The sequence below is a fragment of the Leuciscus leuciscus genome (assembly GCF_965113295.1).
Source record: "Leuciscus leuciscus genome assembly, chromosome: 24".
NCBI lineage: Eukaryota > Metazoa > Chordata > Actinopteri > Cypriniformes > Leuciscidae > Leuciscus > Leuciscus leuciscus.
The window spans coordinates 12260351-12279316 of NC_138723.1; the positions used below are offsets into that span (position 1 = coordinate 12260351).

Sequence of the window (18966 nt, forward strand, 5' to 3'; positions counted from 1 at the left end):
GCTAGGAGGCTATATTGCGTGTGAGGTTGTTGGAGGTGGAGATGTATAGCTTTTTCTCACAGCACTTGAAATACAGTAATTAAACTTATTAATTTGATGGCGGATCCAGAAAGGTTCAAATGACAATCACCAGTGACAAGATTCACCCGTTGTAAAATGCAAAAGACTTCGTTCGGACTTCGGAGAAAAAAGACACTGCAACCGGCCCATGCGAAAACAAGGATAAATATCGGAAGGGCATTAAATGTAGTCACGCAATGCTGATGTTGTTAACACTACAATTTGAGAACAAAGTATAATTTGCGTGGTTTGACGTGATATGAAGCGATCGTTAGATTTAATCAGCGTGATTTACTGCAATGCTTTTTTCCCCTTAGTTGGACAGAACGACATTTTCCGGTGAAAACTCTTATGTTGGTCATACTTCCAAAAAGTATAATCTGTGATTCTGAATGACAGTATCCACACCGGCGCGGTGACGGAGAGACACACATTCTCAAAACATTGGATTCATCCGCGCTGTGCTGTGTCGAGGCACAACCCACGTAAAGCTGATAATTCCGCGAATGACTGCAATTGCAGATTTCAAACAGAGATGGCGACAAAGAGGAAAAGCTACGGACTGCAGCTTTAAAACTTTGCTCAAATCTACTCTTGATTGAATGACCTCTTTAGTTTTAATTGAAATAATATGTATTTAATTTATACATTATAGTATTTTGTACCTGAATACCCTACCCGACCTACCTGAAATCTGTTTATTTCATGTGTACATTTTTTCTTTTGTATTTATTTGTGCTATTGCTAGTAATTTTTTCATTTGGTCTTATTTTATTACAGACTGTTTACTTCACTTTATTTAACATTATTTCTTTAAAAAAAATTTGGGGGGGGGGCCAGTGAAGATTTTGACAGGGCAAGTAACCAGTAATCTCCTTCGCATTGAGCTCTGTGTGTTTATTGTCCCTTTTAAGACCTTCCCTTTTTGTTATAAAACAAAGTTACGAAATCTGTTATGGGTATAAAATAAAATTATGTATAAACTCCGTCCTACCAGGAATGTCACTTGGTCCACCTTACATCTTAAAGCTAGAGAACATAGAAAAACAAAGCTGGTCTGTCTTCAGGAGTATTTCAGTGCAGTGGGACAAACTAGGGCTTAATGTGAAATGAGAGCGGGATGGGGAACTCTTAGCATGAAATTTAGCATCAGTAAGTGTTAACAAGAAGACCGTGGTGGAAAATTAATTAAGAGTCCAGGCTTGGTTGTCAAACTGATTTTGGCACTTGGCGTCAAATATGGGATTTGCTATTTAATAGAATAAGCACTGTGATTAGTCGTGTGAAAATTTAGATTATTACAGCCCTTTCTTGCTCAAAAACAGCAATAAAATCTCAAACTGATATGACATGAACCTAGTGTGGAGATATGCTTATAAAGAGCTTCAAAAGTCTTTGATGATAGGGAACGTCAACAAAGAAAACTTTGAGCTGAAGCAACATATGCACAAAGTCAAAAGGAATAAGCTGTGTATTATCTTGCTAGCTAGCTTTTCCCCTTTGCGAGTGTCACGGGTGGTTGCTGGCAGACAGATGAGGAAGACGTATAAGATTCAATTCAAAAGGTTTATTCTCTAAAGATCTAACAGGAAGGCAAACGGATAGAAACACACACTGAACATAGACAATACCGGACACTGAACTGAAACAGAATTGAACATACTGGTGTTAATGATGGTGACTGATGAGTGCACAGCTGAATTTGATTAGTGTCCGTGACAACAAATGAGTGACAAAGGCAGGTGATGACAAAACATAATGAGTCCAAACTAACGTGAATGTGACAGAATGCTTCCTCCCGGTAGGCTCAGATCATTAGGATCACATCAGCTAGAAATACTAAGGGTTCACTCTAAGCATGGTGAGTCCGCTTTTAGCTATTATGCACCTTCCAGAAGAGATCAGATGTGCTCCTACAGTAGTCAGGATGAGGGGATGGCGAAGGGGTGGCACAGACAGGCAGATGAAGAGGATGAGGGGATGGCGAAGGGGTGGCACAGATAGGCAGATGAAAGTTCTGGGGGTGGACGTACGACTGGGAGGAGTACAAACAACAAAGTCCAGGGTGGTGATGAAGGTGGAGTGAGCCAAGGGGTGGCATTGAGCAGGGGATGATGGCTGTTCATCCAGGCCACAGCCAGTGTGGTGCCTCACGGCGGCGTTGACGGAGGGAGGAGCCATGGAGGAACACTGATGAGGGCCGCCATGGGGCTGACTGGAGACCATGTCACGGCGAGGATGGAGCCCACCGCGCAGCCGATGAGCCGAGGTAGTGGAGAGATGGTGAAGATCTTGGAGGCCGCGACAGAGCCGCAGCGATTACCTCCCGAGAGCGAGGTGGGGATCAGGAGGTCCGAGAGCGAGGTGGGGATCAGGAGGTCTGAGGGCGAGTTGGAGCTCACTTCCGATTCTCGACATCCACCTGCACTCCCTCGGCGATGGATGGCTTGGCCGGCTCACAGGCTCCATGGCGATGTGGTGCTCGGTTGCTCTCGATTCAATTCAAAAGGTTTATTCTCTAAAGGTCTAACAGGAAGGCAAACGGAAAGCAACACACACTGAACATAGATAATACCGGACACTGAACTTTTTCTTCTTCTTTTTGAAATTTGATTGGCGGTTGACAAACAACGAAATGGTGTATTACCGCCACCGACTGGTATTGAGTGTGGATCGAAATGACATACTCTCACCCTTTTTACAAATAATAAATAAATAAATAAATAAATAATATCCTCTCCCACAAATTATTTATTTTAAGATATTGAAAAATAAAACTATAACATTCATTTCCCGCGTTATTTTGTAATTGCATTTTTATTTTTGCTAGATTTTGCGTTTCGAATCCATCTTTCAGCCTTGTATTTCCGACAGTATAGCATAACATGTTCCACAGTTTCTTCTTGTCCACTTGGTTGAACACGACTTGTTCAAGTGTTTTAGTAATGAAAGTGCTGGATTTAGAATGGGTTTCTTAAGCAGTGGGGTTACCCGAGCCTGCTTACTGTGGCAACGGTACCAGTGTGAAGAGAGGTGTTGATCATGTGAGTGAGTGCGGGTACAACTGAAGAAGAAATGGCTTGAAGGAGATGAGTTTGGAGACTTCTGTCTCCGAGAGCAGAGAGAAGGAGGGGAGTGTGTGTGTGTGTGTTTGCTATTAAGATGTGTTTGTCAGTTTGTGTTGTGGAGAATTGGCCGCTGGGTAATCACTGGTGACTTGGAACTGCATGTTCTCGCGGTGCCATCAGCCAATCAGTGTTCTCATGATGTAAACTTCCCGCTGATCCATAGTCGCATAACTAATGGGAAAATTTGCTCACCCATGAGCAAAGATGGCAGATTTCAAATCACATACTTCCAGAGGGTCAGAGAATTTACCACTGAGATATGAACAACAGACTGCAAACATTCTCATCTGTGTACCTGCTCAGAGTATGTTTGTGGCCTTCGAGACCATGGTAAATCCCACCTTTCGCTAAGCATTGTTTGTAACATCTGTTCTTCATTTTGGGGTCTCTGACCCGTGTCTGTTGAGAATGGGACATAGAAAACACAATAGACATGAAATCCAATCTCATTTCAATGATCGTCCTCAGAAAAGGAGTGTATCTCACAGTCACCGCTGACAGGAAATGGAGGAACCTCTGAGAATTACCCTCCCCATCTGCTCTAGTGCCATTGTTCAGATGAGTTCTCATCAGGCTGAGAAAAGCTGATTGAACATACAGCTACTCCCAGTGCTACTGGGCTCTGACAGCATTTGTTTGAAGGCAGAGCTTGAGCCAGGAAAGAAATCTCGCTCTGAATTTGATATGAAAGGACAAGCTGTCATTTGATCATTGAGAGCTTTTTCCTGCACCTCTTACACCTCAAACTCATTAGGTTTCCTTAAGAGGCGAGTTAGTCAGGCCGTTCATTACCCTTAGTTCAGAGATTTTTTTGCCTTTTTAGAAAGATAAAGGGAGAGAGAAAGATTGAATCACCTGCTGCTGAAGATAATTAATGTAACAGTGTTTTAAGGCTCAGTCTGAAGGGCCCAGAGGCTTTATGTAAGATGTTTTTCTCATTAAGTCGTTAAAAAAAAAAAAAAAAATCTTTTTACAAGAGTTGTCAGTTTAATGTGTTAATTTAGAATTCTTATCAACAAATAAACCACTTTTTGTAATATCCATTCCATGGTTTAATAATCTGCCACATCTTAGGCTTTTTACAGCAAATGTTGATGTACAGTATGTGATTGGTATTATTAATCAGTAAATATTGTGTAGTGTATATTAGTATAATTGAGATACTTTTGAATTTATTTTTTATTTTTATTTTTTTCATTTTGTAATGAGTTTTTGTCATTATAAAAATGTTTTGTCTATTTTTTTATTCATTTTTATTTCATTTTTAGTGATTTTAGTACATCAAGTTAAACTAGATCTTACTGATTTTACCTTTTCACGATTTAAAATGTTGTGCTCTCACTAAATTAGCAAATGTTTCCATTTATTCCACTTTGTAAATATTGGATTATGCATCATGTAAATGCTAAAATCATCTCTAAATATCTTACAATTTATCAGTGAAAGCACAATGTTCTCAACTTGCTTTCTTGCATCTAAAAATACATTTCCTGTTGAAACAGTTGTTTCAACAATTAGTCCATGAGCAAAAGGAAGCAGTGTAATGTAATATTCTCTTTAAAGTGAACTACCTGCTCTATCATAACTGAAAGACTCTTCCTCTTCATCCCTCAGGATAATGTGAACTTGCTGCTTACTGAAGAAGAGATGTACAGTCTGATGGAGACCTTCAAGCAGTGCAAGATCATTCCAGGTGTTTCTCTCAGTCCCATTTTAACAGCCTCTTCTAGAGTCATGCTTTAAATATGTGACTTTGGGGAGTAAACTAAGGAAGCTAATTAAAGGTTTACTAATTTATCACATCAGTACTGTAATTAGCCCTGAACTGTTTCCATTGATTGATGCTGTAACTTCACTCTCACCCACTTTCTGCTCAGAGTCATGCCTGGTGTCAGATGAACTCCTTCAGTACAGGCACTTTGTGACCAAGCAGCTCTTTGAACGAGACTTGACCGATGAAGAGGAAGAGGAGGTTCTGGCTCAGTTTGCAGCACTGGATCCAGAGAAGAAGGGTCAGATTGAGTGGTCTGACTTCCTCTACCACGAGTCACTCTCGGTGCTGCAGAAGTTCCGGACTGAGGTAGGGCTTTCAAAATGGCTGAAAAACGAAATTAGAACTTTTTACTTGAATATTACTAATATTCATAATATTTTATATATTTTAATTAAAAAGGTATAATTTCAGTTAGGGGAAAAAAATGCTTTTGACTTGTCTCCTGAGGCCAAAAGATGAGTAAAATATGAATGCACCGCATTAAAATGTTTATTCAAAGCAATTAAATAATATGACTGCCTGTAAAAACAAAAAAAGTGCAAAACGTTTAAACTAATGTTTATCAATCAAATATAATTTAATAATAAATACAGTAAAAACAGTAATATTGTGAAATATTATTACAGTTTGCACATTACATATTACAACATAGCAACTTAACATGTGAGGTGTGCGTTTATATGAATAAACAGCTTTAAACGTGGCTAAACCAATCAGAGTTTACAAGCGTAACCATCTGTTTTATAAGCATTTTTTTAATGTTCAATACTTTCAAAATGCTGAATTACACCCAAAAAATCAAGCAAGCAACCAAAAGCATTATGGAACTTTTTCTGTGTTTATTTTCAATCCAGAATTCGCTGGTGAGAATCCTCACAGCAAAGGAGAGGGATCGGGCACGGGCCGTTTTCCAGAGTCTAGACCAGGACAAAGATGGGATCATTACTGCCGGAGAAGCCAGAAGAGCCCAAACCTCCTGGTTCCACAAGATTAACAAAGAATCACAGTCCTGCAGTGTCAGGTGAGCCAATTATATGAGAGACATTGAAGCTAATCACAGTTAGCGGGACATTTCTAAACGGTTCTCAATCACAGCCTCCTACATAATCAACAATAAACTTCAGAAAAACACTTCAAAATCATTTCAGGGACTCGTCCAATTTGCCTGTCCTCTGGGAGCAACAAATCGGATCAAGCTCGGCAGTTTTTATAGCCATGTCAAGCTGCCAATGCCTCCACAAGCTGCTAGCCAATGCTAACTGCTCTCACTTTATTAGCATGTATCCCCCATCTCTTCTCATGAATTACTGGCTAACTTTGAGTTCAGTAACTCTACCGGGGGAATATGAATCATTTAAGCAGCGCATTTGCTGACAGTTCTGACTTTGGGATTAATGCATAACGTAAATTAGATGATATAACCGGTTGGATAAGTCATCTGTGGAAAGGAGAAAGATTCTCAATGACAGGCTAAATCCAAGGACAAGGACTTACTTTGACAGAGCGCAATTTGCCAGTCATATCATAATTCAAACCTCTCTCGAAGAGCCCAAAAGTCAGAATGATGCATTTTTGCTGAGATTTGTGGGCAAAAATGGAGCCAGGTACCTCAAATATAGAATATGTCCTCCTGAATCCTTCATTCCTCAAGCGCCATCACCCAGAAAGAAATATCACAAATGAGACGTCTTTAATGGCTTAAATCTTTCTCCTAGACAGCAGTGAGGTTAAATTAAATGAATTAGATTTTATATATGTAATTTAAATATATATAATAATATAATTACATTTTTAGTGGTGCTATACTGTATATCATTTTTTTTTTATTCTCATTATGAATTTGTGGAGAAATATCTGAGACAAGGTTGATACTTAAATAAGATGTTTTTTGAAAGAAGTCTCTTGTTGTAATCTGGCTGTATTTAATCAAAAATACAGAAAAACAATAATGTTGTAATAGAAAATTTATTTTATTTTTTTATTTTAATGTAATGTAGGCTAATGTATTCAAAGCTGAATTTTCAGCATCATTGATGTCACATGATCCTCCAGAAATAATTCTGATATTCTGATTTGCTGATGAAAAATTATTATTATTATTATTGTTATTATTATTATTATTATTATCATCAATAATGAAACAAGTTGTGATGCTTAATATGTTGGAAACTGATACGATTTTATTCAGGATTCTTTGATAAATAGACATTTCAAAAGAACTGCATTTATTTGAAATAAAAGCTTTTGTAAAAGTATAATTGTCTTTACAGCCACTTTTGATCAGCTTATTTACTTTTTTAAACATGAATTTTGATTAACTTATCAACATATCTGTGAGTTCAGTATTTGGACAGTCTGTTTTGACATCATTTTCCATGCTTTATTTTATTTTTTCACCAACCATCCCATCCTTTTCACCACTGCTGAATGTCCATTTGCCCTGCAGACTCATGGGATTGTGTTCCCCTTTGTTCAGTATGGGGTAAGTCACTCTATATGCATGGGCCTCCCCTGGAAACATCTTACGTTCCCTGCCATCACCATCATTATTCTCATTATAATCATTATCACCTAAATTACTAAATATTCCATGATGGAGGCCAAGGAATCAGTGGCTAAAAATATCAAAGCTAAACTAACTGTAATGGTTGTTCACTATGGCTGTATTAAATGAGATCTTGTCCTCCCATTATCAAGATCAAAAGAGGAGCTTTTGTTCCCCTCAGAGAAAACCTTATATTTTTTATAAACCTTATAGTTTTAAGGGGAACGGCAGGTTAAATGAGCGCCTGAGTGTGCGGGTGCATGGGGTTGTGGGTGTTTGGCTTGTTCATGGCATGATTAAGCTTGCATCCTAATTTACGCTCATTAAAATCAACTGAGAGCTTGAGATCAAAGCAGACCGTCTCGACTCTGAGCGGTCCCAGTTCTGCAGGAGATGTTTGGGTCGATGTTCAATGCACTGGTCATGGTGGCACTCTGTTTTGCTTCACACATCATTGAACTTAATTACAAGAAGTTCATGTTTCAAATGAATTTATTTCACTCAATTAAGTTTGTCAGATCCTTTCAGTGTACTGAATGGCATGCAAAGTCTGCAGTTTGTGAGACTACTGTATAAGGATTGTGGGCCATTCAGAGTTGAATTGAGAATGCATTTTGAATTCCAATTCAAGTCCTGAATGCATGAGTGAGCTAGTTTTGTCTTGCCGGTGGTTAGGTATCGTCTCCCCAGGCTCTGAGGTGTCATGAGAACAATAAATGAGACTGTGAAAACTCAGAGCCGGTAGAAGTGATGCCTGCTGTGAGCTGTCCAGTAGTATGTGTGTGTATGTATGTGTGGGTGTGACTGAATCAAACAGCGTGTGTTTCAGCTTGCTTTCTTCATCTGCAGTATCAGCCATGTTGGTCCAATATCTGAGAGCAGTCCTGCCAGTTCCAGCAGCGAGAGAAGCAGAGATAAAGCCATGGAGAATGACAACAGGTTGGTGTGTGTGTGTATATTCACTTACAATGCAGATGGTCTATCACCCAAGATGCACTGCATGCTCCCATAATGATCAAATCCCATTTTCCATGATTCCCATTCAAATCTGTTGAAAAAAATCATAGACTAATATAGGAGGAATCTGAACCATGTAAGAACATCCTAAGCATCGCCTAGTAACACCCTAGCAAACACTTAGAAACGCCCAAGGAACAACCCAAATCCACCCTATCAACTGCCTAGCAACAACATAGCAACTGCCTAGCGACAGTATAGAAACTACCCAAAACACTCAAGCAATCACCTAGAAATGCCAAAGCAATCAACCAGAACTTTAGTAACTCCCTATCAATGCTTTAGCAATCACCTGCAAACGCCCTACCAACCATCCAGAACAGCCTAGCAAATACTTAGCAACCACCTAGCAACAGCATAAAAACCGACCAGAACACCCTAGCAAACATAATGGAAATGCCAAGTCAATCAACCAGAACTCGTTAGTAACTCCCTATCAATGCTCTAGCAACTACCTGGAAACACCCTACCAACCATCCAGAACACCCTAGCAACTGCTAAACAACCACCTAGCAACAGCATAGAAACCAGCCAGAACACCCTAGCAACCACCTGGAGATGTCAAGCCAATCAACCAGATCTCGTTAGTAACCCCCTATCAATGCTCTAACAACCACATGGAAACGCCCTACCAACCATCCAGAACACCCTAGCAACCACTTGGAAATGCCAAGTCAATCAACCAGAACTTGTTAGTTCTACTACGCCCTACCAACCATCCAGAACATCCTAGCAACTGCTTAGCAACCACCTAGCAACAGTATAGAAGCCGGCCTGAATACCATAGAAATCACCTGGAAATGCCAAGTCAATCAACCAGAACTCTTTAGTAAGCCCCTCTAAAAAAATGCTGGTTTGTTTAAACCCAACTTTGGGTCAAATATGGACAAACCAGTTTGTCCATATTTGACCCAAAATTGGGTTGAAACAACCCAGCATTTTTTAGAGTGCATCAGTGCTCTAGCAACCACCTGAAAAGTCCCTACCAACCATCCAGAACACCATATAAACTGCAGTTTATATGGTGCATATATGGTGCATAACTGCAACAACCTAGCAACAGCAAAGTAACCAACCAGAACACCCTTGCAACCACCTCAATCAACTGGAATTCGTAAGTAACCCCTATCAATGCTCTAGCAACCAATCAGAACACCCAACGCACTGTGTAGAAATGCCCTAACAACCATCTAGAACACCCTAGCAACTGCTTAGCAATGCTATGTCGATCAACCATCTAGTAACTAACGTTACCTAGCAATGTCCTAGAGAACCATTCAGAACACCCTAGTAACCAACTAGAACATAAGCCCCACATAGAAATGTTCTTGCAACCATACAGAACACCCATCAACTGCTTAGCAACCATCTAGAAACAACATAGAAACCACCCAGAACACCATAGCAACCACTTAACAATGCTGTCAATCAACCTCTAGTTAGCACCTAGAACAGACCTAGACCTAATGTGAACTAAGAGTTTGTAAATGCATGGTATTTGCTTATACTGAAGCCATCAGCCCACATTATATTAAAATAATTGTTTAACAGCAGAATTCCTGGTGAAAAACTACATTACCCATGATGCTGTGCAGACACTGTGCACCAATTATAGTCGAAAAAGCAACACGCTCCAAAAAAAGCTCTTTAGCTCTGCCCACTCCCACGCAGAGGTGCAAAAAGTACTCAAAAATGTTACTCAAGTGAAAGTACAAGTACTGAGGGAAAATTTTACTCAATTAAAAGTAAAAGTATCTGGCCAGAATCGTACTTGAGTAAAAGTAAAAAAGTACCACATTAAAATTGTACTTGAGTATTAAAGAAGTAAAAGTAAAAGCAAGAATGAAAACTAGAGATTCTTGTTTAAGCTTTTAATCTCTAAAAACATGAAGTGAATGAACCACTTACAAGGTTTTATCCTGCTTTAGAACTGTTTGTATTTAATTATCAAACTATAAGACTACTATCTAATGCCAGTATGCAACATGCTTTAAACAATCCACTAAACATATTTTTACCACTAAAAGAAAAGAATTCGCTACGGTACGGCCACGGGTTCGCAGCTGAATCACAATCTTCCTCCATTTTCTTCCACTGATTGACTGTTATAATCATAGACAGTATATAAACTGGACACAGCGACCCCATTGGATTCAACGGAGACAAGTAAAGTCAATTAGAAGTACTCACTTCCTGGGGGTCGAGCGTACTGCGCAGACTCAAACTGAGCTTGACGACGTAGATGTGACGTGAGCAACCCGTCTGTCTTCTAGTAGCTGTGCCGAGAGAAATCTGAATCATTCCCTTCCGAAACTTGCAGAGACGGAGAGTGTGAGTAGGAAGTGTCCATGAGCTAGGAGCAGGAGCAACTTTTGCTATGTATTCTGATTAATTACTTTGTCATTTTGCCTCCACGTCCCCCCGATTGCCCGTGAGCTTCTCCTCCTGTCCATACGGTAATCTCTCTACTGTGTGACAGAGAGTCGCGTGGTTATGACGCAATCGTTAGCCTATTTTTACAAAAACTGCTTCTACAGGGCCATAACGTAAGATACAAGGTAATGGAGCCTTTTATACATTTTCGTGTTTCTTTATAAATAAATAATTGACAAATAGAGTTTTTAAACGCCTCAGATGTAAAGTTATTCGCTGTCAGAGTGACGCCAAAATGAATGGGAGTCAATGGAATGCTAACAGCAGGTGGGGGTCCGCTAATCAATGTCGGCGCCCGGGGAAGCTTCAATATTTTATGAAACCCTGCCCCCCTGGTTATAATTTCTCTAATTTCCAGGTCAAGGTGCTGTGCATTGTGGTAATTGACCCTTCGCTAAGCCACGCCCGAAAACCGCCACAGGCCAATCGTGGCTTAGCAACCATAACTAGGCGCGGGAGGTCTGGCAAGCTTTCGAGCGAGGGAAACATGCGAAGCGTTGTGTGTATGGATTGTGCAAATCTGATACCCGTTATCTTAAAAGTTTGGACGGGGTGGTGGATTTTGTTCCCTTCCCGAAACCTAAAACCCAAGGGGAGAAATGCTGGGCGTCATCTTCATTTATATAGCGCTTTTAACAATGTAGATTGTTCCAAAGCAGCTTTACATTGATAATAGGAAATTTAAAATAAAGTGTTTTGGCTTTATAGCAGCTCTAGAATAAAGTTATTGTCCAGCTCGTGGATCAAGCAGTGTGATTAAAGGCAAGACGGAGGCTCACTGACATAACTTAACGTTACTTAAAAATATATTTCAGCATTTTGTTAATCGACGGCCAAACTAGTACCCCAATCCGATCGCGACTGTCCCGGTGTTAGTTCTAGTAAAAGTAAAAGGTAGTTAGTAAAAGGAGGGAACATCAGGGGGCTTGCCGGAGATCTCCAAGGAAAAGGTTGGTATGCAAACTTAATCAGTTCATAACAGTAAGTTAGTCACTTATGTGACCCACGACCTGTGAGCGGTAGCCTGGCGCGCTAAAAATATAAGCGGGAGAATGTTATCATTGCAAAGTGGTCAGGCTAATGTCTTGTGTTAATTCCACAATACTTATTGGATAAGCTGTTTGATTTATAAATATTAGAAAATTTTCAAATGTCACTTACCCTGCTGTGCATGCACATAGCTGTTCCTCAATTTGTGTGTTTCCCATTTGAATGGTCAGCGTATTAGGCGGCTGCTGCTTGCGCTGGGACCTACAGTATAGGCTTAGCTTCAATTTTGATGAAATTATTCCTAATCGGTTGCATATTATGTCGTGGATATATCCCTCGAATGCATACTGCAGTCCCTTTTGTCTTGCTCTCTCAGATTTTCACCTGTTCGCCAAAAATGGCTAATTATCTCCTTGGGAATGTCTGAAACCGGTGCATACATACTGTAATAGACGTGCCAGGTGCAAAAGCTTGACAGGCGTACTGTAGCAACAGTAACTAAGGAGGGCGGGGCTTAGTGAAGGGCAATAGATGTGACATGAAGTCACTTCCAAAGGACCAATGAACATGTCTGACCAATTTCATGGAATGTGAAAACGAATCTCATTGGCAGAATAAATGACATTTAAATTAAACTAGGCATGAGCGCAATTCAATTGGTTTGGTAATAGCGAGGGAAAATAGAATGAAGTGATCTCCAAAAAAGAAGTACTTTTTGACTATAAATAAAATTGTAAGGAGTAAAAAGTACTTTTTTTTCTTAAAAAATGTAATTAAGTAAAAGTAAAAGTATTGATTTTTAATTGTACTCAAGTAAAGTAAAAATCCCCAAAAATAATACTTAAGTACAGTAATCAAGTAAAATTACTCAAGTATTTTACACCTCTGCTCCCACGAAGCAATGCGAATGACGTAATCAAGTCGATCTCGCTACACTCAAAATACTGAAATGTTTGAATATATATGCATATTTAGCAATATACTTAAAATATATTTATCAACATTTGTAAATGAGCAGTTTTATATTTCTCCATCGTTTTTAATTCGATGATTCTGTACACAATGCTTCATGGGATTGTAGTTCTTTAACCCACTAAAACTGTTAAGTACAGTCTTGTACTTTTATCTTTTTGTCCGATTTTCTAAAACTTTTCTGCTTCAAATCACAGTTTGTGTTGTGATTCACCTCGTGGCTGATTAGCTTGTTTCATGGTTTAAATACTTTAACAAAAGATTGTCATGTCTCTGTCAGAAGGAGAATTGGGGGCGGACACATAATTTCCAAAAAAATTGGACAGAAAAGGAAGGTTTGAAATAGGTCTATAATTATCACAGTTGTAAGATTTGGCTTTCATAAGTGGTTTAATAGCTTTCTCAGCAATTGTACCATCATGTTTTCCAGACCGTTTACCTGGGATAACTTCCTGAGGGAGAGCGCCATCTACATCCTGGCCTCCAGGCCCAACAGCTCAGCCATGCACATCCGTTTGCCACTCTAACCGCGGCCACATAGCCTGAGACTTCCAGAGGGGCTTCCTGGGTCCAGATTCACGAGCAAGAGGTACAGAGGACTAAAGCGAGAGTTACACGAGAGTCAAAAGCAAATGAGTGCGCCACCACACTCAAAGACTGTACAAGCCATCGATGGATTTTTCCTCTAAAAACCCAATCTAGCGACACACTGACAAATTCAACGCTCTTGAACAATAGCACATCTGTCAGCACTTCAGAATTGAGCTTTCACGAGCTTGTTTGATTTTTGATTTTTGTGACCAAGTAACTTGTTTCGATCGGAGAACCTGTCACACGTTTGCAAAATTACAGCACCACAGTGTTTGCGTAGTGTTTTTGATGTTGACGTGTTATACCATTTTCCAGTTGTGGCTCTAGCCGAATGAGTTGTGGGATCAATGTGTGAGCAGTAGTCGGATTATTGATGATCTAATTTCAGTCACCATAAAATATGAATATACAGAGAATATGGTGGGCACATGAATCAAAGTGAGATGCTATATATTGATACTATATACAGTATATATATATATATATATATATATATATATATATATATATATATATATATTATACGAAATATTGTATTTGTATTTATTCCCATACATTCAGGGATGGATCATGGACCAGGCCAAGGAGCTTCCAGACTGCCAGGGGCCTTAAGCTGAGTCAAGTGAAAACAAAGGAAACGTAAAAATTGTTATTGACAGACAAACGCTACTTTTAAACATTACTATTAAGATACTATAGTAAGAAGATCGACATCAGTTTTCAGTCACATGACAAGTCGCATTTTGAGTTGTGATTCTTAATTTTCTACTTCCATATTATATTTCTGAGTGGAAGAGGATATGTAATGTGGAAAAAGTAGGGCAGAACTTGATTTCTATCTATGGGGAATTGATTGGATTGTGAAATAAGGTCTTTTTGATTCGTTTCTAAAACTTAGTGAGCTGCCAACTTAATCTATTTGAATCTTATTTTACCCAGTATTTGTTTGTGAATATTTATGGTTATTAGATTATTTCTTAGTTAGTTTAGCAACCAAAAACTTAATTATGAAGCTTTCTAAGATACCTAATTTTGACAAAAATCATATGATTCAATATTAAAGAACACAAATAAAACAGTTCCAATTAAAGATCCAATTATTTTACCCAATATCTGTGTGTTCTATATAGTTTTAAGAATATTATGTCATTATCTTAGCAACATGCCAATTGAAAAACTCCATTGAAATCAGTTAAAGTCCCTTTAAGACAAGTAATTTCACTCGGCGGCCATCTTTGAAACTCCTCTCGGTCATGCAAGTGCATATCTTTTTGAATGGGAAAACATACATTTTTTCAAAACTGTTCGCCAAGCTTACGATTAAATTTAATATTTGAAATCACCAATGAAATGTGACAACAACTGTCTCATACATTTTGTTTCTAAACGCTCAAATCATGACAGAAAAAAAAAATGTTCAAGCTAATGTGCAGTGGAAGCTGATGATTTTACCAATCGGCAATTGGCTCTTATTTAGAAGGCGGGACTTATTCCACCATATTGATCGTTAGACTTTTCCCCATTCAAAACAATACGAGTGACACAATCAGTTGTCAGTCAAGTCTATCCTGTGTGTTTCATCCAGTCATCATAGTTGCTTTGAAAATCAGTTCAAATTGGTCACTTGTAAGCTTTCATTTCAGGATTCTATAGCAAAGCAGCTCACTAGGTTGATAAAAAGTCTAAAAAATGATTTTTTTTTTTTTTTTTTTTTTGCAATTGTGGAATGCAAAGTCGCAATTAAAAAGTATTATAAGATTTAATTTTATAAAATGTTTTATCCCTGGGGAAAAAGCAATAACACGGGGCCTCGTAAGACCATAATCCTTCCTTGCATTCTTTGTGTCATCATGACCTGTTGTTTTACTTTTCATTTGATGTTTCTTTAACTCACTACTTTCAGAATTATTATATTTTACTGGGTCTGTAAAAAATGTAACACCTGTTGAGGTGACTTTACTCAGTGTTTACCTAAAATAGCTGATGCAAATGTACAATCTTCCAAAAGATTAAAATGCTAATTTAAAGGAAAGAGCCCTGAAAGGATTAGAACTTACTGCCTAAACAAAACGACTCAGATCTTCCTTTCATCCTTTCATCCTTCCTTCCTTCCTTCCTTCCTTCCTTTCATCCTTCCTTCCTTTCATTCATCCTTCCTTCCTTCCTTCCTTCCTTCCTTCCTTCCTTCCTTCCTTCCTGTACGATCATGTTGAAGATGAAAACACTTTATAACATCTAAAATCTTTTTTATTAGGCGTAAATCATGCACACTCCTGTAAAATGGCACCTGGGTTAAAACACTCATTATATCGAACTGTTTGAGGGGGGTATATATGAAACATATCCGCTCTTGTTTATATGGTCATATCCACTGTATTTGCTTATAGAAGGTTTGTATTGGATTGTGCTAGGCAGTTATTTCAAGGGACTGTGCAATACTCTTGAGTTTTGCTGGTAGTGTTGAAAATAAATGCATGACGTTAACTCCAAAAATTACTCTTCAGCTGTGTGGGTCTGAGTCATTTATACACTGTAAAAACATTACTGTTGGTTTTACTTAAAAAAGGGAGTAACCTGGTTGCCTTAAAATATTACGTTCATTGAAATTAAAAAAAGTAGTTAATACAATGATGGAGATTGGATAAATCAACAGAAACACAAAATATCAAGTTATCTGAACCACATAAATGCTCTAAGTTGATTTGACAAAAGATTGATTTTGTCTGCCTACCTGCCAATTGGACTCTCCTTCTCTGTGTGTGTGTGTGTGTGTGTGTGTGTGTGTGTGTGTGTGTGTGTGTGTGTGTGTGTGTGTGTGTGTGTGTGTTTCTGCCTGCCTGCCTGCCGACCTGTCTGTCAGTCTGAGGACACTCATAGCACCCTAAACAGCCGAGCACCCTGGCTGCGTTCCAGTCCAAAATTGTCATGCCCTTCACTTGCTAACTTCCCTCCGTCTCGTTCACTCGGATGTCATCATTGCGAGTGCACACTACTGGCAGAAACTGCAATGAATTGGAACGTCCTAAGCCCTTGATCACTTGGAATCAGCTGTGGAGTTGATTTATTATTTACATTTGTTTTCCCTTTAAGAATTTGTTTAATGCAGCATCCAAATGTATATAGGTGTGTTTGGGTTGTTTTCAATTTAAAAAAAAATTGAATTAATATATTATAGAGTTGTTTGTTGTGGTGGTGATTAGACGAGATCTGTGGTGACGTCACAATCGTACTGCATTGTGGGACATATAGGTACCTGAAGTGTACATATGAAGTAGACTCGCTCCCTCGGTCAAAATCGAGGGAACGAGGGTCTGTCCATATAAACTTCCCTCGTCCACTTCATGAAGTGGAACGCACTTCAAAATGGCGGCAGGGATTCCCCCGAGGGGAAGTGCTTAGGGAAGTTCGCAAGTGCGTGTCTAAAAGTGGACTGGAACGCAGGTACTAAATAGAAAGACTGCACAAATTGCTCAACAAATTTCACTTCCATCTATATGCTCTTTACTACAGAGATTCAAAACAAATTCACAATTTCGATCATGTGAAATGCCATTAAAAACTGAGATGTGTAATGTCGGCCCTCATGATGTACAGAATATTTGTCGGGACGGAACAGCTGGAAATGGTGATGGCCGTAATGAAACTAATAAAAGTTGTGCTCAGAGGAGAGCACTAAGGGAAGTTGCAGTAGCAGATGTGACAGACATGGCCCCTGGCAGGGAGCTTTTCACACATCTGGTAATGCACAGCGTCACTGCCTCTGCGCTGTCCCATGGGGCCTGTCCTGCATCTGACATTCTCTTGGCAATATCAGACTGCCATTCGGAACAATATGTTGATGGACTCTAAGTGAACACTTAGCTTGCGGTGCTTTTTTTTTTTTTGCATTACCCTGAATCAGCTAAGATGCTCATTTCTCTAGAATAGATAGTCTGGATATCGAGTAATGGATAACTCACACACATGGTGATGTGTTACTGACAGCACCTTCCTTTGATTCTGAGGGAAGTTGTGTCATGAGATCCACTGAAGCGAAGACGTTTCACAGCGCAGTAGACGGCATCACTCATCAGCTGGAGGACAGTCTCAGCACTCGGTGTCTCCTCAGCACTCATTCATGCTCTCTAGACCAGCTTGGAATGTCAGTAGGTGAATTAGATTAAAGAGCAGACGTCAATTTGTTGTTAGTGTAGCTTAAATGTAAAGAAGGAAAACTAAAGCAGCACACACTTGTCGTGCTTATTTTTCTGAAGGATTCGTTTAAAGATATAAATAAAACTTGAACTTTCAACATAGCATCAACTACAAAATACCAGCAGGGTTCATAAAAAATAAATAAAAAATAAAATAAAATAAACAGACAAAAATAAAAACGTAGATTTTGCATATATTTTTTAAAGTAAATTTGGCTTAATTTAGGTCCATTAAAATATTTGCATTTTCATGACAATCAGCTTACCCTTATTTAATGTTTACTGGGGTGCTTTGTATTGCTATTTGTTAGTTATTTGAATTAAAACACAAATACAGTATTTTTATCTTGTAAATATGCAAAATACATGTAATATGCCAATTAATAAAGTTCAGCTTAATTTTGGAATGTTTAAGAATTTAAGATGTTATATATATATATATATATATATATATATATATATATATATATATATATATATATATATATATATACTGTAAAAAGTGATCAGTTGACTTAACTTTAAAAAAATTTAGGAAACCTGTTGCCTTAAAAATTATTAAGTAAATAAATGTCATGCTTAATCGAAAAAATTAAGTAATGTAGAATTTTCAAGTTTACATAACTTAATTTTTTTAATTAAGCATTAAGTTTATTTACTTAATAAATTTAAGGCAACTGTTTTACTAAAAGATTTTAAGTAAGTGAACTGAACACTTTTTACAGTGTATATATATATATATATAGGCTACAATATATATATATATATAGGCTACAGTATATATGAGAGAGAGAGAGAGAGAGAGAGAGAGAGAGAGAGAGAGAGAGAGAGAGAGAGAGAGATACATACATTTTCATGTTTATATAAGCTATATATAAGGAAATAATATTAATAGAATATTATGTGTTACAGAATACAGTATGTTGCACTGCCTTTGTTTTGTTTTTTTGCAAACGTAATGTCGTAATGTTGTAATGCCTAAAACTTAATTTAATCACAAATCAAAACTAATCAAAACTAAATCACATGAAATTTAATTTCTATTTTTTTTTCCTTTGGATTTTGAAACCCAGTTTCCTTTTTAATGCTACATTTAGTTTCACACACTAATCAGACAGAGCAGGAGATGCAGCTGACGGAGTCTTACTCGTCTAGCCCCACATCTTTGTCTCTATTTTTAAAAGCACATCTCATTAATTATTCAACCAATTCTTTCAGCGTTTTCAGCTATAATGCACTCTCCTGACCTCTTTTTGTCTATAT

General features: G+C 38.3%; 1 protein-coding gene across 3 annotated transcripts in view; it reads left to right on the forward strand.

Moving 5' to 3' along the window:
* The window catches only part of phf24 (PHD finger protein 24), a 38628-nt gene extending 23579 nt beyond the window's left edge, over positions 1-15049 (forward strand). The window contains exons 4-10 of one of the 3 annotated variants that reach the window (XR_014202452.1): positions 4803-4881; positions 5066-5268; positions 5817-5983; positions 7409-7444; positions 8357-8446; positions 13350-13508; positions 14072-15049. Coding sequence is in view for 2 of the 3 variants with exons in the window: in XM_082158425.1 (XP_082014551.1) it covers positions 4803-4881; positions 5066-5268; positions 5817-5983; positions 7409-7444; positions 8357-8446; positions 13350-13446 (672 nt within the window). In the remaining variant the exon portion in view is untranslated. Of the gene's footprint in view, positions 1-4802; positions 4882-5065; positions 5269-5816; positions 5984-7408; positions 7445-8356; positions 8447-13349; positions 13995-14071 lie in introns of those variants that run through there. The other 2 variants (XM_082158425.1, XM_082158426.1) reach the window with 2 other exon arrangements.
* Positions 15050-18966: the final 3917 nt, after the last annotated feature.